This window comes from Littorina saxatilis, linkage group LG12 (genome assembly GCF_037325665.1).
Source record: "Littorina saxatilis isolate snail1 linkage group LG12, US_GU_Lsax_2.0, whole genome shotgun sequence".
In the NCBI taxonomy this organism is placed as follows: Eukaryota; Metazoa; Mollusca; class Gastropoda; order Littorinimorpha; family Littorinidae; genus Littorina; species Littorina saxatilis.
In genome coordinates, this window is record NC_090256.1 from 43,595,699 (window position 1) to 43,618,745 (window position 23,047).

At 42.7% G+C, this 23,047-nt stretch overlaps 1 protein-coding gene across 1 annotated transcript in view; it reads right to left on the reverse strand.

Annotated features, from left to right (window-relative positions):
• Nucleotides 1-17,441, reverse strand: part of LOC138982011 (sideroflexin-5-like) — a 35,391-nt gene extending 17,950 nt beyond the window's left edge. The window contains exons 1-11 of the mRNA XM_070355212.1: nucleotides 17,237-17,441; nucleotides 16,397-16,465; nucleotides 13,936-14,040; nucleotides 13,454-13,508; nucleotides 12,920-12,945; nucleotides 12,431-12,541; nucleotides 10,957-11,022; nucleotides 4,249-4,339; nucleotides 2,243-2,358; nucleotides 1,649-1,734; nucleotides 1,130-1,247 (exon numbers count right to left, since the gene is read on the reverse strand). Coding sequence (XP_070211313.1) covers nucleotides 1,130-1,247; nucleotides 1,649-1,734; nucleotides 2,243-2,358; nucleotides 4,249-4,339; nucleotides 10,957-11,022; nucleotides 12,431-12,541; nucleotides 12,920-12,945; nucleotides 13,454-13,508; nucleotides 13,936-14,040; nucleotides 16,397-16,465; nucleotides 17,237-17,290 — 897 coding nt within the window. The 5' untranslated portion in view covers nucleotides 17,291-17,441. The remainder of the gene's footprint in view (nucleotides 1-1,129; nucleotides 1,248-1,648; nucleotides 1,735-2,242; nucleotides 2,359-4,248; nucleotides 4,340-10,956; nucleotides 11,023-12,430; nucleotides 12,542-12,919; nucleotides 12,946-13,453; nucleotides 13,509-13,935; nucleotides 14,041-16,396; nucleotides 16,466-17,236) is intronic.
• Nucleotides 17,442-23,047: the final 5,606 nt, after the last annotated feature.

The following is a 23,047-nucleotide window of genomic DNA, read 5'->3' on the forward strand; positions in this document are numbered from 1 at the left end:
TCGGTCCAGTAGTTTGGTCTGAATCGCTCTACACACACACACACGCACAGACAGACACACACACATACACCACGACCCTCGTCTCGATTCCCCCTCTATGTTAAAACATTTAGTCAAAAATTGACTAAATGTAAAAAGCGCTTAATGTGACAACAACAACAACAACAAAAGAGAGAGAGAGAGAGAGAGAGAGAGAGAGAGAGAGAGAGAGAGAGAGAGAGAGAGAGAGAGAGAGAGAGAGAGAGAGAGAGAGAGAGAGAGAGAGAGAGAGAGAGAGAGAGAGAGAGAGAGAGAGAGAGAGAGAGAGAGAGAGAGAGAGAGAGAGCGAGCGAGCGAGCTAACAACTATAGAAAACAACGAACCAAGAAAACAAAAATAGTCTCAATTGTAAATATACATTTTAAAAAAAACTGCAGCTTTGTAATAAAAATCCTTATGCGGCGAGATCGGGTGGATGATGCACGAGGGAGGATGGTGCACGCAGATGACAGATTTCAGAACTGCATGGCAAAAACGATGACACGTAAAATACAAGGAGAAACTTGACATAAGGGGGGTTTATCAGGGTTTAACGTCCTCTTAGACCAACTGGTCTATATTGGGACAGGTATTGGTAATACGTTAAAGATATGGTGTGATACTTTGATTCGAACAAGCCCGCTGTGGCTGTCTTCTTTCACACACCAGCATTGGGTTTGTCTCGTCAAAGTATCGAAATACGATCATGATAATCGGAGACGAGAGATGATGCATGCGTGTCTTCGTGTTTTCCAAGCCCTGAGACTTTCGCTGTGAACGTGGGATCTTTTTCGTGCGCATGTGTGCACACGGGGGTGTTCGGACACCAATGAGAGTCTGCACAAAGTTGACTCCGAGAAATAAATCTCTCGCCGAACGTGGGGATTGAACCCACGCTGATAGCGACCAAGTCTCAGGGCTTGGAAAACACGAAGACACGCATGCATCATCTCTCGTCTCCGATTATCATGATCGTATTTCGATACTTTGACGAGACAAACCCAATGCTGGTGTGTCGAAGAAGACAGCCACAGAGGGCTTGTTCGATTGACATAAGAGCTAGTTGTCACGACAATGGCAACAATTGTGTTTCAAAATAGGAATGACTTACACTGGAGATCTGCGGGAAGAGGGCGATGGCCACCGGAAGTGCACACCCAAAAGCAATCGTACACACCATTGCGTTCAAGGGAAGATGCATCTTGGGATACGTGCGTAAAAACCGGGTTCTGAAAACGAAAAAGAAACCAAAATCTTTGCAGAACTTACGAAAAATCGACTGCCTTTTATAGTCTTCAAAAGTATGTGTATACACTTCAGGTATAGAATCGGCCGAACAACGTAAAAATATGATCTCACTACTTGTAGGTTTGGAGGGAAAGGCTCCCCCTGAAGGCAATGCAATGATTATGGTTGCTTGCGCTGGTAAAATGAATCGTTACGATCCCAACCACACAAATACAGATAACTCAACCTGTTGCTATACACAACCGTCGAAAGTAGTTCAACCCTTGAACATAAGTGACTAAGTGAAATACTTTTAGGTTTTAAGTATGAACGCGCTCATTCGTAGTTGTTATTTTTAGGTTCTTTGGTGTGTGTTTGTCTGTGTGTGCAGTGGTGTACTGACTTTTCCAGGTAGTTCATGACGACGGGGGGTATGAGCAGTATAGGTGCAGGCAGGATCATACGTGTCAGGGCCGTTTCCTCTAGAGCCTGCACAAACACACAAACACCTGTCAAGACAGCATCTGACAAATTTAATAGTCAATAGGTTGGGTGTTTTCTTAAATAGAATAAATAAATAAATAAATAAACGTGACATGATAATACCAAAAAAATAAATAAATAAAAAACCATCTGACAAACTTATACATTTTTTCAATATGCGCTGTTTATTTCACTGGCAATACCGTTAAATCGTTACAGGAATAAATACCCAACAGTGCGCTATCAATATCTTTCAGTGAACAGACACTGAACATAACTAAATCTTGATTTTCGGTCATCATTTAGAGGTAGTGTGTGTGTGTGTGTGTGTGTGTGTGTGTGTGTGTGTGTGTGTGTGTGTGTGTGTGTGTGTGTGTGTGCGTGCGTGCGTGCGTGCGTGCGTGCGTGCGTGCGTGCGTGCGTGCGTGTGTGTGTGTGTGTGTGTGCGTGTGTGTGTGCGTGTGTGCGTGCGTGTGTGTAGGGGGGGTCAGATCTCTATAATGTTATTCCTGACCTTCTTGGCCGCCGCCCTGGAGGATCCGATGACGTTGTTGTCCTTGTCAAATACCTCTATACCCTCCACCAGCTCGCTGTTGCGCATCAAGACCACGTTACACGTGCTTGCCATCGCTGAAAACAACATCAGGCAAAGTCTTAACTTAGTGAAAATATTATTGCACCCATTTTCGTACCCGAGCCAAATCATGCATTCAGAGTAGGCACAATTTGGCAACTTACGAGGAGAAAGTCCAATCATTTATCTATCCAGAACAGGTTGCTTTGTTTCGCTGTCTTGCGTATTTCGTGTGTTACGCCATTCCTACTGATGCAGGTGTCCTTTACTTTAGCTTAAAGGTCGAAAACGGGTGGTTTTTGCGTCCATTTTGAGGGGTACCATGATAACAAGCGCTGTTTTTCAGCAAAGATCCAGTGGATTGCTTTCAGGATCGCATACTTACATAACGAGTCGTTCTTTGGGTAACATTTTGTATCGTTAAAGATATTTGTTCAGATGGGATGCAATCTCCGAGAAATAAAAAAAATTAAAAAATCGTCATAGGTAGATCTACCTAGGTCTTACATCCAAAACTTTTTTTTTATATATATATTTTTTTTTTTAAGATTAAAGTCTTTCTTTTTACCCTGGCGCATGTGGCTTTTTATTGGCCAAAACGAGTCGGGAAGAAAATAAGGTCGCCGAAAAACCGAAAGCACTGATTTTTCTTTCTTCTCCATAGCCGAATGGCTTATTTCAAAGGCTGAGGTACTGTGTATACTTCACGTGACACGGAGGTCGTTGTTTTTCTTCGGACGCTTGGTTGGCTACAATTATGCATGAAAGCTACACATATTAGCGCCATTATCTTCAATTGAAAGAAGTTTGAAAAATAATGTTCTGTGACGTCACAGTACCTCATATCCGATTTGGACATTCTTCCCGCGAGGTGAAGAGTTACATCATTTGACTTCAAAGAAAAAGCCCAGTGGTCGCGCTAAGTATTTAGTAATCCAAGATCGGTAATAATGAACTTTAGAGTTGTAAATTCAAAGCCCACAATCCAGTGCAATTAGTACATCAAATCTGATAAGACATTAATCAAAGGGTTGAGATAAAAAATACAAAATTTAAAATGGCATACGTTGGTAATTCAGTTGTTTCGGCGTTGGTCGAAAAACAAGCATGATAATGCATACTCTGAAGTTCATGCACGCCAACTACGAAGATAGAAATGCATCTCTAACATGCAATTTATCAACTGAATTGTCTGAAATGTTCAAAAAACCATTTCATGTAGCCTATATTTTGTTGTGTTTTAACTGACAGGTCAATGCTACTGGAAAAAGTAGATGAGCTTTACGCAGGTGATTTCCCCAAGCTCGAATGTTGTACATGTTCTTACCCCTGAATAGAAATGTGCACGTTTCCAGATATCTCCTATCAACCGTTACATGGTTTGGGGCATCAGAAGGTACCATCTTTCTTTCTTTATTTGGTGTTTAACATCGTTTTCAACCACGAAGGTTATATCGCGACGGGGAAAGGGGGGAGATGGGATAGAGCCACTTGTCAATTGTTTCTTGTTCACAAAAGCACTAATCAAAAATTTGCTCCAGGGGCTTGCAACGTAGTACAATATACTGAGAGAATGCAAGTTTCCAGTACAAAGGACTTAACATTTCTTACATGCTGCTTGACTAAAATCTTTACAAAAATTGACCATTATTCTATACAAGAAACACTTAACAAGGGTAAAAAGAGAAACAGAATCCGTTAGTCGCCTCTTACGACATGCTGGGGAGCATCGGGTAAATTCTTCCCCCTAACCCGCGGGGGGGAGAAGGTACCATACCTTCAATCAATTTTACCTGATATTCAACAATTAAGTACAGAAAAAGGACAGAAAGAAGGAATGAATGAAGAAAGAAAGTAGCAAAACAGTACTCACACCTAAGGAAACAACAAACAATCCAGAAGAAGCGTAAACAAACACAAAAGAAAACGAACAAAGTTTAACTGACCTACTGCAGGAAAAGGCACAAATCGCTGAATCAGCGTTTTGGTGGTAGCACTGAATCGGTTGGCCCGTCGTATAAGCAGGCTCAGTCCTACCTAAATAGTGATAAACAGAAACCAAGACAGCATTGACGTTACATTTTGCTCACATTCAATAGTATATTCCAAACTGAAGTGTTCCACTTTTGAACACCCTTTCTGTTACCAGTTTTGAACACTGTGTGGTATACTCTATAGTTCTACTAGCAAAAATTAGCACACATGGTAAAAACTAAATAGCGTTTGCAATGTGCAGTGTTAAAAAAAACTGGTTACAGAAAGGGTGTTGAAAAGTGGAACACTTCAATTTAGAGAGTTCCTTCAGCCTACACACATCTGGTCAGATTTCTGAAACGTGTTTAAGACAATCCCTCAACTTGGACACATATTATAATTCAACGGCCTGGCTACTTTCTATACAGAGTGGACATTTTTGATATTGAACTAATTTCGTAGCGGACACAAGGGTCAACACGCAAATTTCATTCAGAAACAAAACACTCTGCTCTAGATATTAAAAAAAAAATTTAAAAAAAGATGTACCTAGAAAATAAAAAACATCTGTTTTGACGACACTGACCCAGCACAATTGTCTCTCCCAGACTTGTCCAGACGATCTGAAGTCTGCTAACAGTCGGCTTGAATACATGTATGTGGTGATGTGAGTTTTCGTCAACTTTTCCTTGGAGAATCTATACAGATGAAGGTTTGGCGAGGGCCTTCAGCCGCGTGGTTCCATGCGGAGTTTCAACGAGTATTTTGAAAAAAGACATTGACGTCGATCGACACTGGGTGTCCAAACTTCTTGTATTTGTGCATGAATCTTTTATATGTTAACGGCGAGAGTGTTTGGGGGCAGTGAAGTGCTTAGTTCAGAATAATTCTATTAGTTAGTACAAGTATTCATATGCATAATTATAATGTTGTAGTGTTTCGTCTGTCTTTTTGTTATTTTGCACCACCACTATAATTTCTCATACTTAAAAAACAAAACAAACAACAACAAAAAACACTCTGCTCAGAACGCAGCCAGACTGTTGAGATTTAGTATGATGTTTCCATTCACTGCAAAAGGCTGAACAGATCTGTGATGGTTGACATGATTGTGAAATTGATTGACGGAATGAGCTCCCAATTTAAGCATAATTAATTAATTTAGCCATTTGATCGACGAAAATCATCAGAAAATGCATATGTAATATATACAGAGTTTTCTCCCATTCTTCCAAAACAATGGCTTTTCCAATGTTTTTCTTTTAATAGCCATGAAAAAAAGGCACCTGTGCAGTTCATTCCGTAAGTTAAAAGGTATCTGAAATGACTTGTTATGCTTACAAGAGCAGGTTCTGTCAAATTGGAGGCTTCAATTGCAGTGGGTTGTCAGCTCAGAATTTACAACGCTAAAATTCAACATTACTCCAATAAAAATAAAAACTTATTATAAGTAGAAGGATTCAAATCCAGTGCTTTATACGGACATCAAAGTGATGCTTTCTTTCGTTGTTCGACGTCTATGCAAGCCCTTGGCAAAGAACGGTTTACACATATCACGAAGTAATCAAAGGGAAGTAACCGATGGAACGGCATCTTTTCACTTTTGTCTTACCCTGCTACACTGAGTTTTGTCCCTTAATTTTTAAAAATCACCATCTCAACCGTGTTAGCGCAACCAAACACATACGAGCAAGAAAGAAAATAAGTTAAAACAAATGTTCAGAGAAATAAAAACACGACAAATTAATTAATCAACTAATCAAGTGGTCAATTAAAAAAAGTCACCAAAAGTTGATACCGTCTTATATCAGTCTTGGTCCTACAACTGACATTTAAAATATTGAGGTATTGTATTGCAATAAAATACATCTCAGACACTTTACAAAAAATCTTCTTATCTTTATACCTTTTAAAACCACATTTATAGGGATGCATCAAAGTGTGCGGGTGATAGGTAGGGAGCGTTATCTACTGCACATAATGGGGAAGAGGTCGTTATCGACGTGGCCGGTTCCATCCGCACATTCCGATTCGGCGAGGGATTTATTTCCCAGATTCAAATTTGTGCAGACTCTCCCCAGTGTCCAGGCATGTGCACGATAAAGAACCCAAGTTCACAGCGAAAGTCTCAGGGCTTGGAAACATGAATACACGCATGCAGGGGAAAAACATGTGAGAGAGAGTGTGTGTGTGTGTGTGTGTGTGTGTGTGTGTGTGTGTGTGTGTGTGTGTGTGTATGTGTGTGTATAGTGTGTTTGTGTGTGTGAGAGTATGTGTGTACATGTGTGTGAGTGTGTGTATGTGTGAGTATGCAGTGTGTGTGTGTATGTGTGTGTGAGTGTGAGTGTATGTGTGTGTGAGTGTGCTCTCTCTCTCTATATATATATACTGTTCAAAAAAAGAAACGCATAGCTTGTAATATTTGGTTAATTTAGTTATATGGCTACAAGGATATCCACCAAACTGCCGAAAATGTTTATCTGGTCGTCGACCTTTCGTCCATTGCCACAAGTGAGCTCTGCACGTGACGCATGCGTTATCAGTGGCTACAATGTCAAAATTGCTCATTTGGCATGACCACTCGTCATGCTTCAGTGTAATCTCGTGAAACTCGGGGAATATTGAGCTCTCACCATGTCTTCCAAAACCCATAAAAGCGGATTGTTCGCCACAAAGAAATCAGACAACAATTCAGCGACGAAAGATGGCCCGATTGAGCAGAGAAGACCGCCAAATTGCATTGGGTCGTTTACAAGCAGGCCAAAGTCAAAGTGCAATCGCCAGGCACTTCCACGTGTCCCAGAGCACCATCAGTAGACTGTGGGTCAGGTTTCAAGCCACTGGCTCCGTTGCTGACTTGCCATGAGCGGGAAGACCAAGGGCAACAACTGCTGCTCACGACCGCTTCATACGGCTCCGCCACCTCCGGAATCGTTTCCTGTCGGCCTCATCTTCTGTCCAGGCTCTCCCCGGGCCACACCGATTATCGGACCAGACCGTGCGGAACCGCCTGCATGAAGCTGGTTTGAGAGATCGCAGACCTCACAGAGGAGCTGTCCTCACCCGCCGCCATCGCCAGAACCGAGTGCAGTGGGGCAACCAGCACCTTCGCTGGACCGTCCGGAATCACTGGAGACACGTGTGGTTCAGCGACGAGTCCAACTTCCTGCTCCAGCGACATGATGGTCGGAGGAGGGTCTACCGGAGAGTAAACGAACGTTACGCGCCCAACTGTGTGGATGAGGCACCCGTTCATGGTGGTGGAGGCGTCATGGTGTGGGGGGCGATCAATACCGCTGGAAGGAGCACCCTGGTGCACGTCCAAGGGCGCATAACTGCCCAGCGATACGTGGAGGAAATTCTGCGCCCACACGCCCTTCCTCTTCTGGCTGACCAGGATGCCATATTCCAGCAGGACAACGCTCGCCCGCACACAGCACGACTCACCACCCAGTTCCTCACCGACCACCATGTCCAGGTGCTTCCCTGGCCATCCATGTCGCCAGACATGAACCCGATAGAACACCTCTGGGATGAATTGGACAGACGTGTGCGCAGGCGAGAAGAAGCGCCGGCAAATCACCGCGATCTATTGCAGGCACTTCAGGAGGAGTGGGACACCATCCCACAGCAAGATATCCGGCATCTGATCCAGTCCATGCCCAGAAGGTGCCGGGCAGTTGTTGCTGCTCAAGGCAGTCACACCCCCTACTGACTTGACAGCCTCGGCACCCAATCGTATTGATTGACTGATTGATTTGAAGATGCAAATGAACTGTGTGTGCATTCAACTGTGTCCATACCAAATTTCAAACAAATAATCTAAATATTGGATTTTCTGTTAATTTTTTCGAAAAATAAAACAAATTTGGCAAGTAGCAACTATGCGTTTCTTTTTTTGAACAGTATATATATATATATATACTAGAATGAATACCCGCTTCGCCGGGTAGCCGGCTTCGCCGGGAAGAAGTACTTAGAGCCGTACGCCGGCTTCGCCGGGTCCGAACAATGGACCCGCCAAGCTTAGGTCCCTCCCAGATTCGTGGAATGGGAACAGCACGAAAATGATTCAGTGGCCATAATGCCATTCCTGACCATATCAAGTCCCATCCTTGTCGACGAATGTAACCGTGTTAATCACCTTTGGAGGCGAACTCCACTCAAACAGGACTGAGCAAGTTAGAGCTTATCTCTAAGCCCTTTTGAACTGTTATGGCTTCTCAAAGGAAGGCCAGTACACAAAATTACACAAAAGCCGCCAGACCACATCACAAACAGAACTGAACAATGCACAGGTGTTCCTCACATAGAGACACACACACACACACACACACACACACACACACAAACACAGAGAAGCCGTATCTATAGAGAGATAGATGACAGTGTATTTTTCGCGTGGCTATAAATTGATTCGACCTTTGCACTTTTACAGTGAGGATAATTTACGGGTCCAATTTACGTTCTGGACACTGCGGTGACCTTCTAAAAATAGTAACAGAACGGGGAATATCCGAAGATGCCCCCTTCATACAAAAGTGCACCATACGAAGGAAGGGAGGTAAACGCTGAAAACATGGAGAAGATGAGAAGATAAGGAAGAGTTACTTATAATGGTGAAATGAACACAAAAACCAAATTCGGTTCAGCGCTGCGCGCTGAGAGCACGTGTTGAAATATCTCATCGATGATATTGTGTCCGGGGTGTAGCTGAATACGGTGTCCAAATTTGAAAAAGATCCACCGAGAACTTTGGCTTTGGTGTGTCGGTATGGGGGCCCGGGTAGCTGAGGTGGAACCAAAATAGCTGAGGTGGAACCAAAATCGGTTCAGCGCTGCGCGCTGAGAGCACGTGTTGAAATATCTCATCGATGAGGTTGTGTCCGGGGTCTCTCTGAATAAGCCCACCAAATTTGAAGCAGATCCATCGAGAACTTTGGCCGTGCATGGCGAATACACAGATACACAGATACACAGACACACACACAGACACACAGACACACAGACACAAGTCGTATATATATATAGATATAAAACATCAGAAATTGTGAAATAAACAATTGAAAGTCAGCAGACTTTCTTCCGAGATTTAAATCTCTAAAGCCCTGTCCAGACTTGGCCGCCGTTTTACGCTCTATGCGCCGCAGGCCGTTTTGTGCGTCGCGCGGGATTTGCCGAGTGGCCACACATCGACGATTCTTTTCACAACGCGGTATCAGTCAAGCGGGTCACCTGACAAGAAGGTTCAGTTGCATTCGACTGCCGCGCCGCGAGCAGCTGACGTCATCGCTCTGGTTTGCTCTGATTGGTCAAATTTCCGTCGTTCTATGTCTGTGTCATAGAAATTAGAACACGCGCTATTCTTCTGCAAATAACGCTTCGCGATCATAGCACGACGCGGTGCGCCGTTTTGAGCATAAGTCAAATGTGGACAGGGTCGGCCGGGACGGGCCTTTAGCAGAGAAAGAGAGAGAAATAAGTATCCCTTCACAGACAGCCTATTGGGAGCACCAGATCCTCCTCCAAGATTTACAGAGCAAAGTCCCTTTGTGGGGACATATCACAAGGTAATCTAGTCCTGAGGAGGACCATTGTTATAGTACCTAGACCAGACACCTGTTTCCACACTATTGTGTCTCATCAGTGGTCAGATGGTTCTGATGGCGAGAAGTCAACCCATGGTATCCAACTAAGAAGCAAACCACTCTCTGAATGGTAGCTTCTGTTGGCATGGGAGACTACCCTCATCTGACAACCCCAAGGGGATATCTGTGAAGGGAAACACTTTGATTTAAGGCCAAAGTGTGGAATTGATATTTATTAAGAAAGAATTTAGAAATTTAGACAAGTTTTAACCAAGAAATTAGGTTAAAGCAAGGGAAATTTGAAAAAGCCTAAAGGGAGGTAACTCTGTACCAGCCTGCAGATCCAGAAACGGATACGCGAACAAGTTAGATCTAATTTTGAAAAGGTTAAACAGGAAAAACGGTCAACTTTTCACTGCTGTTCAACACAGTATATATATATATATATATATAATTTATCCTACATACGTGAGAGAGACACTCGTGAGATAATCATCGTTCAAATCACACGTGTGTATACCATGTAAATGAGGTCATGTCAAGCAAGTCTGGCAGGGACCTGTTTTTCCACTGCTCATGATGCCAAAGTCACCGAGACAAACGTCATTATAGAACAAATAATTGCGCTCGCTAATTACCCTCGATGAATGTTTAGAACTAACACGTCACGCCACACTTTCAGAGTGACGTTTCTTTACTTTGACGTAATAGATTGCACTAGGCTTTGGAAGAGATCGAGGTTCCAAACAAGCGTCTTCAATCTAGCTGCCTCGACTGCAGGACATTTTCAGTAAAATACACGTAAGTACTGTATGTAGGATAAACAGAATACTACATGGCTTGCTGTGTCGTACCAGATTTACACTCGTTGCTTTTTCAAATAGTGAACAGCTCGCTTTCGCTCGCAGTTCAATATTTAAAAAAACAACTCGTGTAAATTTGGTACGACACAGCAAGCCATGTAGTATTCTCTATACATGTATATCTCTCTGTGACTTCACTATATGAATGGCATATAACTTGTATATACATATATTTGGATGTTTGATTCTAAGCACAATATGGTTAACTGTAATAATTTGTTTCTCTCACCGCTATAGAGACTGCACTGGTGACAGCACCAACATATCCTAGAACAAATCTTTCTGTTGGGGTTGGCTGCAAAACAAAGTTACACATTTTATAAGAGTGGGTAGACAAAGAACGGAAAACACTGGCCAAACCGCCCACAGTGACATCGCTGCACACCAAGCTATGGGGCAGCACTCAGGACCTGGAAATGACAGCCCACTTCGTCAACATCACGGGCCAAAGAATCTAGACACAGCCATCGTCGAACGCTGAAGAAGAAGAAGAAAACTGGCCAAACCCTAACATATCACACATTTTATTAACATTGACACAGACAACATTCTATTTAAGCAATGACTGTTATAAAAAAAAAGTGAGAATTAACATGAAAACAAGCTCTGCCATTCTATCAAGTCTGCATCTTAATTGATAAACACACACACATAATTCACTGTCAAGTAATGTTTTAAAAAGTTAAACCAAATACAACCGCAAAAACAATTCCTTCACACATTTGTGTCAGTCTTGCCATCTATGCCTGTGTTACTGCTCTTTAATGTGTGTGGTAAAATTTATATCAAAGCCATAAATGACAATAAATATTACACATCCTTTGAAATTGCTATTTAGACACACAATATACTCCGGTTTCAGCAATGCATATAAACTTTTTTCTAATATTAACAAGAAAAACTAGCAAAGATCCAAAATACAAGTGCTTGTGACAAAAAGGTTTTCATGTCCGTGTCACAAATCTCATTACCGGCATTCATTTTTCATTCTGGTAAGTCTGTTTTTTGTTGTTGATAATCTCAACAATTGTATACACTTGCTTGTCAACTGGATTTGAAGTAAAAGTAACTTGATGTGCATTTTCTGCAGGGAGAAAACCATCATCCGGTTTTCTATCCTTTAAGAATGTGTTACAAATGACTTAAATGTTCTGTGAATAGCTATTTGTGGCTATCGTTATAAGCTCAGTAATATGTACTGTGTTTGTAGAAAATACTGAAAAAGAATTAAAATCAGTTATCACTTCCATTTTCGGCTTCATATTTTTCCATTATTAAATTTTGTCAAACCTGATCTTTTGTCACATACATAAATTGTTGACCCAGGGAAGACAACTCATCCCGTCACCACAGAATAATAGACCAACTCTGGAAATAACTCTGTGGGGTTTGCATGGTTTGTAAAAAAAATTGAATACTCTTGCTTTTATTGAGGGAAGCTTTCTACATGCGCTCTTTGTCTACATGTTTCCACACCCCTCGCCAGTGACTGGCCTATAATGTCATGCAAGAAAGTTTGACTCATTAAAAGCAAGAGAATTTACTCTTTCACAGCCCATAGAAACCTGACAAGAGTTATATCCGGAGTTGGTCTATTATACTGTGGTGATGGGATGAGACAACTTCCTTGGGTCAGCAAGTTCACAACCCATTCAAACCCGACAGAGTTATTTCCGAACAAGGTCTACTGTGAAGGTACTGACCTTGGAAGCATTCCTGTTGGCAAAGTTGACGCAAGCGTTGTGCGACTGGTTGACCCACTGCCAAAAGATAATCCCACGTAGGGTGGGGTTTGGTAGCAGCATCCCCACAACCTGTAACACAACAACCAACAGCGGTTGACAAGTTTTGCTTCAAATACAGTATCATTATCGATCCTAGTTCTAGTTCTCACATATCGAGCCTGTCTTTTTCTCTTTAATGTCAGAAAAAATTTATTAAAAGTATTTGTGTGAGTGTGATTCTGGTATGCAAGGCAGTGACATTTTTTAGAACTACATTCTCTCTCTGCCTCTGTCTGTCTGTATTTCTGTCGGTCGGTTAGTCTCACACACACGCACATATTCATGCACACACGCACACACACACACACATGCACACACACACACACACACACACACACACACACACACACTCAACTGCAAATTTAAAGAGTTTGTGAGGAAAGCTATACACAAGCCAAGCCAACATACCGGTATTGTTCCAAAAGGCACAAAACCTGCACACAAAACAGAACTACAGTTACTACATGTAGACAATGATTCCCCAGGCAAAAGCTAAATTGCATCTTTTTTTGCAATGTATCTTGCTTTTCAATGTAAGTATTGCAATTACACTGCAGATGGAAAACCCTGATGGTGCCCCCCCCCCCCCCCCCCCCCCCCCTAAATAATTTCAGATCCATACTATACTCAGGCCAGTTAGTCAAGTATTGCACACATTGAAACACAAAGGGCTCTTTTAAACAGTGGTTGTGGTGACGAATATGCATCGCTTTTTGTGAAAAAGGCTCATTCTGGCATATCTGAACAATCATGTCATAAATTAACATGCAATAGCATGTGTATCCATCAAAATTATCATCAATCAAACATAAGTTTTATTCATTCTCTTGTACTCACACACAGATGCTAGAAAAAACATGAACTAGTGCTCACAGCGCGTGGTAGTGAAAGTTTTAAAATACACAAAGCACTTTGTCGCCCTGAATAAAGAGGTATACACACCTGACATTCTGAGAGGCAGGAAGATTTTCTCTCCGGTGTCTGGGTGGATGATTGCCTGTTGTGTGCAAACAAATTGCAATTCTCAATCATTAACCATAAATACATGTACCATAATAGACCTTTTTCCATAAATAACTCAGGAATTTTAAGCTGTGTGGTAAAGTAAGGCCCACTTTTACGGGGAAAAGCTTTTCAAAACAAAGCGAAGCAAGCACAACACTTCCAATCAGAACTAAACTTCCAAACTTGACTGAACGTAAAATCAACGCCTACTACTGAGCAGTACTTTCGCAGGCTCCTGGTGGGCCCAACTCGTTGTTGTTGTTGTTGTTGTCATCAATGTGGTTGTTGTTGTGGTTGTTTTTGTTGTTGTTGTGGTGGTTTTTGTTGTTAGTTTTGGTGGGAGCAAACATTTCAAAAAGTTTTCTTTTCCTTTAAAAAACCCACATTTTTTACACATATATTTCTTCAAGTTCATGTACCTGTTTGATTTTCTGAGCCTCCCATAACTGTTGATTGGTGACTCCAGGAGGGACAGCTCCCTTCTTGTAGTCTTCCAGCAACTTCAGACTGGACTCCAGCTGTTCCTGTTACATGACAACAAACAATAAATACAGCACAGTGGAACCCCCCTTTTAAGACCCCCCAATTTAAGACCTTGTTTTCTCAGACTTTCTGTTCAGAGCCTCTGTAAATTTACCCCAATTTTAAGACCCCCTCCTTTTTAAGACCTGATTTGTTTCAGATTTTTAGAGGTCTTAAAATGGGGGTTCCACTGTACATGTGGTTATGTACAGCCGACTGAGCCATGTACCTGTCCCCGCTACCTCCTGTATTCCTTTGTCTCAGAGATATTTGTATTATCGATCCGGCATTGCTATTACCGCTCAGTCTCTGTACAGGCGTCGGTATCGTGTGGATAAAACTGTATGGCGCTAATGCCGATAAATATTTGACTTTTTGTCTGGCGGTGCAGTCAGGCTTTGAACTGACTTTTCAAGGGATAGTGGTTATGACAGTTCCAGGTGGAAGGTTCAGGGTTCGAATCCCGGCTACTTTTAGAGAATATTTGTTCAAGACCTCTGTAAATGTACCTTCATTTTAAGACTAGATCCGGGCATCGGTAGCGCGCTGGAATTGTATCCAGTTGGCCGCTGTCAGCGTGAGTTCGTCCCCACGTTCGGCGAGAGATTTTATTTCTCAGAGTCAACTTTGTGTGCAGACTCTCCTCGGTGTCCGAACACCCCCGTGTGTACAAGCAAGCACAAGACCAAGCGCGCACGAAAAAGATCCTGTAATCCATGTCAGAGTTCGGTGGGTTATAGAAACACGAAAATACCCAGCATGCTTCCTCCGAAAACGGCGTATGGCTGCCTAAATGGCGGGGTAAAAAATGGTCATACACGTAAAATTCCACTCGTGCAAAAAACACGAGTGTACGTGGGAGTTTCAGCCCACGAACGCAGAAGAAGAAGAAGAAGACTAGATCCCTCCTTCTAAAGACCTGATTGATTGTGTTTTGGGAGGTCTGAAAGCTGGAGGGTGGTAGTGGTGGTGGTGGTGGTAGTGGTAGTGGTGGTTGGCGGGAGGGGGTGTAGGTGTGTGGTGGGGGGTCAACTGTATCTAATTTACTAAAACTTCAAGCTGATGATTTTTTTCAGACTTTTCCTGATCTTCTCCACTTACTCAGTTTCGTCTAAGGCTTCTTAGTCACGCTGATGGGGTCTATGTCGACTAAAAGAGTGGGATTCCCTGTAGGTGGAGTTCCTGTAGGGGGATTCCCTGTATACAGGGAATCCCACAGGGTGGAGTTTTTCAATAAAACTTGCAACCCATACTCGAATTTCTAAAAAATATCAAAAAAAGATAAAAACAAGTCGCGTAAGGCGAAATTACTACATTTAGTCAAGCTGTGGAACTCACAGAATGAAACTGAACGCACTGCTTTTTTTCACAATGACTGTAGTCCGCCGCTTGTGCATAACGGATTGAAACTAACGAGCCTGTTCAGCGGGGTAGTGGTTTCGCTGTGCTGCATAGCACGCTTTTCTGTACCTCTCTTCGTTTTAACTTTCTGAGCGTGTTTTTAATCCAAACATATCATATCTATATGTTTTTGGAATCAGGAACCGACAAGGAATAAGATGAAATTGTTTTTAAATCGATTTCGGAAATTTAATTTTGATCATAATTTTTATATTTTTAATTTTCAGAGCTTGTTTTTAATCCAAATATAACATATTTATATGTTTTTGGAATCAGAAAATGACGAAGAATAAGATGAAATTGTTTTTGGATCGTTTAATAAAAAAATAATTTTAATTACAAGTTTCCGATTTTTAATGACCAAACTCACTCATTAGTTTTTAAGCCACCAAGCTGAAATGCAATACCAAACCCCGGCCTTTGTCGAAGATTGCCTTGCCAAAATTTCAATCAATTTGATTAAAAAATGAGGGTGTGACAGTGCTGCCTCAACTTTTACAAAAAGCCGGATATGACGTCATCAAATGTATTTATCTAAAAAATGAAAAAAACGTCGGGGGATATCATACCCAGGAACTCGCATGTCAAATTTCATAAAGATCGGTCCAGTAGTTTAGTCTGAATCGCTCTACACACACACACGCACAGACACACACACACACACACATACACCACGACCCTCGTCTCGATTCCCCCTCTATGTTAAAACATTTAGTCACGGTCAAAACTTGACTAAATGTAAAAACATCACATTCTACCGATGTCGCTAAGCATCACGTGACTTTCAGCGATATCAGCGAAACGCTACAGGAACTACACCCTGTGGTATTCCCTGTATACACAATTACAGGGAATCCACCTAAAGGAACTCCACCTCAGGGAATCCCACTCTTTTGGTCGACATAGACCCCATCAGCCTTAGTCACTGTCATTTTTGCAGTGGAAAAAAGATGTTACCTTTGTTGTAAAGAGAGTTCTTGGGTCAATGATATCCAGAAAATGACGTAGTCGACCAGCGAATTTTCCCTGCACAGAAAAAAGAACATGTTAAAAACATAACGTTCATAGCTTTACAGAACACACGCACACACACACCGAGGCACACACGACGGAGTTTCGGATGAGTGGTAAACAGTTCAATTTCTAGAATGCGTCTGCAGATGCAAATTGAGAGCTGTTCTGGAGACACAGGGTATCCCGTATTTGCTGCAGTAGGGGTATGGGTATGGCTCATCAGAGGCTATACTCTGCTTCCGTTGTTCTTTCACACACACACACACTCACACAAACTTTGTGAACACAGCACACACTCCGCACACACACACACACTGTGCGTGCATCAAGTCTGCTCTTTTCCTCCCTCAATCTCTGTAAACATGCACACCCTTAAATTCTTAAAATAACTTCCCACACAGTTCCTGTAAGAATCCTCTTTACATAATAATTCCCCATTCCCGATTTACCACTAGTCAGCACAACCCAGATTATATATCAGGGGACATAAAGTTCCATCTAAAGCTTTGAACACTTTTTTCTGCATTGCCTCCCTTGGATCCAAAAGCCTACCAGAATTTGCCGACATCAGAAGAGAATGTGTTTCTTCAGTCAAGCATAATTGTGCATCTACGGTAAGGTCTGGAACTCAAAACTGACAGATACATTCAAACAAAAATGCAAGAAGTGAAGAAGAGAACATTTTTGAAATGCACAGATCAGCACAATCATTCATGTCACGAGACTTCCAGTGCGCGTGACCCACGACCCATGACCCAAGTGGTTATTCTGTGACACATGTACCTGATCAAAGCGTGGTTTTCCCAGCTGAAATGGTGGATAACCCGAATCAGACATCGCGCAACAGCCACAGAAAATCCAATCTATTGCCCAGACAAAGTCTCACACGCCGACTGTCACCCGACAAATGACGACAGACGCAACAAACGACTGAGCAGTGAGCTTTTCGTGTTCGGCCTTGAAACGTAACGAGCAGACGACCTAAGCTTAGTCTGCTTCCGGTGCTTTTCGGGTCACGAAAGTGTCGTCTGCTTCACAGGTAGGCCGTCGCCCGCCAATGCTTTGATTTCGTGTCGCTGTGACCGTGAACTGATGCGACTTTGCGGTCAATAGATAACGAGCGCAAGGCGGCCTAAGATGACCTTCACCTGTACAAGTTACCAGTACTCAGTTTCCGCAGTATTCGGATAACTTACTATGCCGCGCAGCCGCAAAGCGGGTTGTTACAGTGAAAATGGTTACTAACGGGTTGACATAGAGTTAAACGCATTGCCGTGTCACGTTGTTGTTGTTGTTGTTGTTGTTGTTGTTGTTGTTGTTGTTGTTGTTGTTGTTGTTGTTGTTGAGAAAAGCGACTACAGGAACTAATTTACACCGGCTCGGCATGATTGTCGTTCAGTTGTCGGGTCAAGTCAAGTTCAAGTGTAACACTGACTGACTATGATGATGACTGATCATAGTGCCGAGACTGAGACAGACGAGAGGGGGGTGGCAGAAACAACTTTGTGGTATCGTGAAACTGGTGTTTCTTTGTTACGGTGTGCCTGACTGTCGCCGATTTCCATGTCTGTCTCTTTGTCCGACTTTCAGTCCGTCTTTCTTTCTTTATGTGGTGTTTAACGTCGTTTTCAACCACGAAGGTTATATCGCGACGAATTCAGTCCGTCTATATTCATTTGCCCGTCCGGCCGCGTCCCTCCGACTCATTTCAGACTCTCTGTTTCAAACTCTCTGTTTCAAACTGTGATACGTTGCCAGGCAGTATTTATATATAGTACTAAGTTTAAAAACTAAAGAATGTTGTACTCACCAATACCAGGACAGAACACACAAAACTATGTCAAATTTCGCCCATGGAGCTTCTTCAGGACTTTCCGTGAACAAACAAATACAAAGGGAAACACTGAAAAAGAAAAAGCAGCACGGAATAAAATATATACAGTCACTTTAAATAAATGTTCTGCAAACTGAAACTGACACAATACATTTTAAGGCTGAGCATGGCCCGTGTAGGATATTGTCGGCGAGGGGGGGGAGGGGGGGGGTGTTGGTCAGGGATACACAGACGGACTGCACCCAGACAACAAGAGCACGGCGGGATTCCCCCAGGCCGGGACGCGCATTGAACACGCTGGTGGGAGATGATTAGACCGGTCTGACGGCGCGACAACCCCTTGGGAGAGAGACGTTAGACGCTTGGCTGAACCGGTTAATTCTATAGAGTATCCTCGTAAAGCACATCTCCATTATTTGTATTATCGATCCGGCATTGCTATTACCGCTCAGTCTCTGTACAGGCGTCGGTATCGTGTGGATAAAACTGTATGGCGCTAATGCCGACAAATATTTGACTTTTTGTCTGGCGGTGCAGTCAGGCTTTGAACTGACTTTTCAAGGGATAGAGTCACGGTGATGTGTGTGGATATGGTCGTGCAGCTAGGCCTACCGCAGGGAGTTCTCTCTGATCAGCGTGTTGTGCGACATATGATTAGCACTGTTTACAAATGTGTGAAACTGTCCCCAACGAGCCATGGGAATGACTGGAAAATACTTCGTCAGCATCCCTCTCTCTCTCTCTCTCTCTCTCTCTCTCTCTCTCTCTCTCTCTCTCTCTCTCTCTCTCTCTCTCTCTCTCTCTCTCTCTCTTTAGGGCGAGGGCCAGATGCAAAAAAGTATACCTGCATGCTTATTCTGTTACCCTCGTAAAATAAAGAATTGTCATTGTCATTGTCATTCTCTCTCTCTCTCTCTCTCTCTCTCTCTCTCTCTCTCTCTCTCTCTCTCTCTCTCTCTCTCTCTCTCTCTCTCTCTCTCTCATCATAAAGGAAATGATGTTGCTTTCAACGTTTTCAAACTGTCCCAAAAGATTGTAATCAACATTTGTGTTTTGATACATCATGACAAAAATTGTAGAAATATGAATTTGGAAACTCTCAATTCTGTGCAGCAAGAGTATTCGGGGAAGTGACGAATCCAGACGCTGCACACAGGTCTTTGGCCCCACAATTAACGTGATAACGGGAAATGTTAATTACTTTTCGGCGGGACTCGGATGCGAACTAACAAATGGCATACAATTTCGTTCGGCTGCCGCATAGTCATCTGTGGGATAGTTGTGTCAAATGAATTGAGTGTTTATATCCTTATCTACGACAAGAAGATAAATCGCTGCTTCGACAGTGGTCTGCGCAGACAAGCATCTTTGAATGGAAGCGTGTGGAATCGCGATGAGATTAGCCCCAAGCTGTGAAGACAATGAGGGGAATGGACGTATCGTGTCCAGCTGTCATGTCTTGTCCAGCTTCCCTGGCTTCATCAAATTACCGGATTTGCCCCCCCCCCCCCCTCCCCTCCCCCCAACACACACACACACCTCGCTTCCTCAGCCCACGCACCACCCCCCGGCTTTTTCGTATATGGGGAATAGATCATTCCAATCATTGTTCTTCTGATGAGATTCATGGCCGGTTCCGGGCCGTTGAGGTGTGGAGTCAGTATAGATCGAGTTGAAAAAAGTTACGTGTATTTGCGTGCGTGTCCGTGTCCGTATGTGTGTGTGTGTGTGTGTGTGTAGTGTGCGTGCGTGCGTGCGTGCGTGCGTGCGTGTGTGTGTGTGTGCGTGCGTGCGTGCGTGCGTGTCTGTCTGTCTGTTTCTCTGCTTGCCTGTCAGTCTGTCTGTCTGTCTGTCTGTATGACTGGTCTATGACTATGTTTGATTCTAGTGAAATTTGAGGAAATCCTCCAGACAAAAGGATTGATGTTGTTGCCTTGAATAATAAAGTTTAAATGAGGTACTCGTGGCCAAAATTCCTATCTCAAATCGCTTCAAGAGCTACAGCGTTTGGTTTGGGGGAGGAGGGGGGGGAGGGGGGAGGGGGGTCGGGTGTTGAATGATGGCACCACACATAAGGAATACCTTAAAGTTTATGTTTGACATTTGAATCTGTAATGCTGTGTTTGGGTATAGCTAGCCTATTTGCAGAAGGTGAATCCTCCATGTACATTGTCTTTGTTATCGCCTTGTCCTACCGTTTCGTAATGGAACTTGCTCGCATTTGCTATATTACATTACAAGATTGAATTCCAAACATCTAATGGTGGTTGTTGTTTTGTGTGTATGGTGGTTGTTGTTTTGTTTTTCTTGGTCTGCTAGACGCTTGCATGACCGTCTGCAATGAATAGAATTAGACGATGAACTGAATATATATATATGACTTTGGCGCAGGAGAGTATACCGGTCCGCTTTTACATTAATTAAATTGCACGATTAACATAGTTCAGTATGGATCAGTTTTCATTGAATCAATACAGATGCGTCTAATTCACAGTACAGGAAAATGTACTTTTTACTTCTTGAGGTGACATTCGCCAAGAAACGTGCCAGTCTTCTGATGTAGTATCTGTTTCGAGAATGCTTACCGCCTCACTCCAAACATTTAACTCACACTGAACCCAAAAGGAAGAAAGAGAATGTTTGTGACCGCTTAACGTTTCAATCATTGGTTGGTTTGGAAGTTTAATCGTGAAAAACAAAAACGTGCTGGAAAGAAAGTAAATGGCTGTAACAAGATAGTTCGTGAGAAACAGAAAAAGTGTTATTTGTAAAGTCAGATCCATTGCAAATGTTTGCACACATGTGATTGCTAAACATTACGAACTCTTGCCCTCCGGACACTTTCGGGTCCCTACTGCCAGGGCTGTAAGAACAAAGGACAGTTTTGTTCCAATGTCTATCGAACTCTGTAATAGGTATGTTTAACCAGGTCTTGCGTTCCACTGATCACCATGATTTGTATGATTAATCGATTTATTTTATCTGTAAGTGAGGAGGATTTGTTTGTGTGTGTGCCAGTGTGTGTGTGTGTGTGTGTGTGTGTGTGCCGTGTGTGTGCTTGCGTGCGTGCGTGCGTGCGTGCGTGTGTATGTGTGTGTGTGTGTTTGTGTGCGTGTGTGCGTGCGTGTGTGTATGCGTGTGTGTTTGTTTGTGTGTCTTTGCGTGTGTGTGTGTGTGTGTGTGTGTGTGTGTGTGTGTGTGTGTGTGTGTGTGTGTGTGTGTGTGTGTGTGTGTGCCCACGTAGTGTTTGAAGATTTTTATTTTATGTTCTTAAAGACGGAGTTAATCAATACTATTGTTTAGACTTTCTTTTTACTTCAATGTTTTTAAACACAAAAAGTATAGTAATCTAAATCTACTAAATCTTAGTGACTTTTACGCAAGAACTGAAATGTATATTTAAATGTATACATGTGTAGAAAATACTACATGGCTTGCTGTGTCGTACCAGATTTCCACGAGGTTTGTTTTAAAATATTGAACTGCGAGCGAAAGTGAGCTGTTCACTATTTGAAAAAGCAACGAGTGTAAATCTGGTACGAAACAGCAAGCCATGTAGTATTCTGTTTATCCTACATACTGTACTTACGTGTATTTTACTGAAAATGTCCTGCAGTCGAGGCAGCTAAATTGAAGACGCTTGTTTTGGAACCTCGATTTCTTCTAAAGCCTCGTGCAATCTATTACGTCAAAGTAAATAAACGTCACTCTAAAAGTGTGGCGTGACGTGTTAGTTCTACAAATTCATCGAGGGAAATTAGCGAGCGCAATTTTGTTCTTCTATAATGACGTTTGTCTCGGTGACTTTGGCATCATAAGCAGTGGAAAAACAGGTCCCTGCCAGACTTGCTTGACATGACCTCAATTTACATGATATATACACGTGTGATTTGAACGATTATTATCCCACGAGTGTCTCTCTCACGTATGTAGGATAACACTTTTTTTCAACTCTGGGAAAAGGTGACGCCAAGGTCTGTTTTAAACTTCGTGTAATTGCCGAAACGTTTACGTCCATTTCGGAAAATTTGTCCATGAAGAAAAATCCTTCCAATCTAACTGCCCAGAGAGAGAGAGAGAGAGAGAGAGAGAGAGAGAGAGAGAGAGAGAGAGAGAGAGAGAGAGAGAGAGAGACCGACTGACAGACAGACAGGCAGGCAGGCAGGCAAGGCGGGCGGGTAAACAGGCAGGCAGGCAGACAGACAGACAGAGACAGAGAGACAGATCACAGACAGAGAGTTAGACACAGAAAGAAGAATTTAGACTTTAACTCCACACTTTTCAATAAAATGCACAAAGTCAGCCAACCCAATCCTTTCAGCACACTTTGGCACGTACGGTGTCACTGACTTCAATCCATCTTTCTACACCAAACTTCCAAAAGGCCTAACGTTCTCAGAGGCAAAAGCTCGGGTACGGGGTCTCGTCTGTTTTCAACTGATCGTTACTTATCCCAAGTGATGATGATTTGATTGTGGACTCACAACCTCGCTGGCACAGAGCCTTTCTGTGCTATTTGCTGTTAAAATCCTGCGGGACAAAGCAACAAATAATCGTAATGGAACCGTTCTCGGTCTCTCAAAGCGCTCCAACTCGCCCGCAGAGAGTGTGTGGCAGCCCGATATACCCAAGTGTAATACTATGATACTTTTGAAATGAAGCAGGGATTATTTTGAATATGATACTGGCATGAACTGGATGAGAACTTGATAAACTCACTTTTTGAAAATTGGTTTTGTTGGAAACGTCCCCTGAGACGT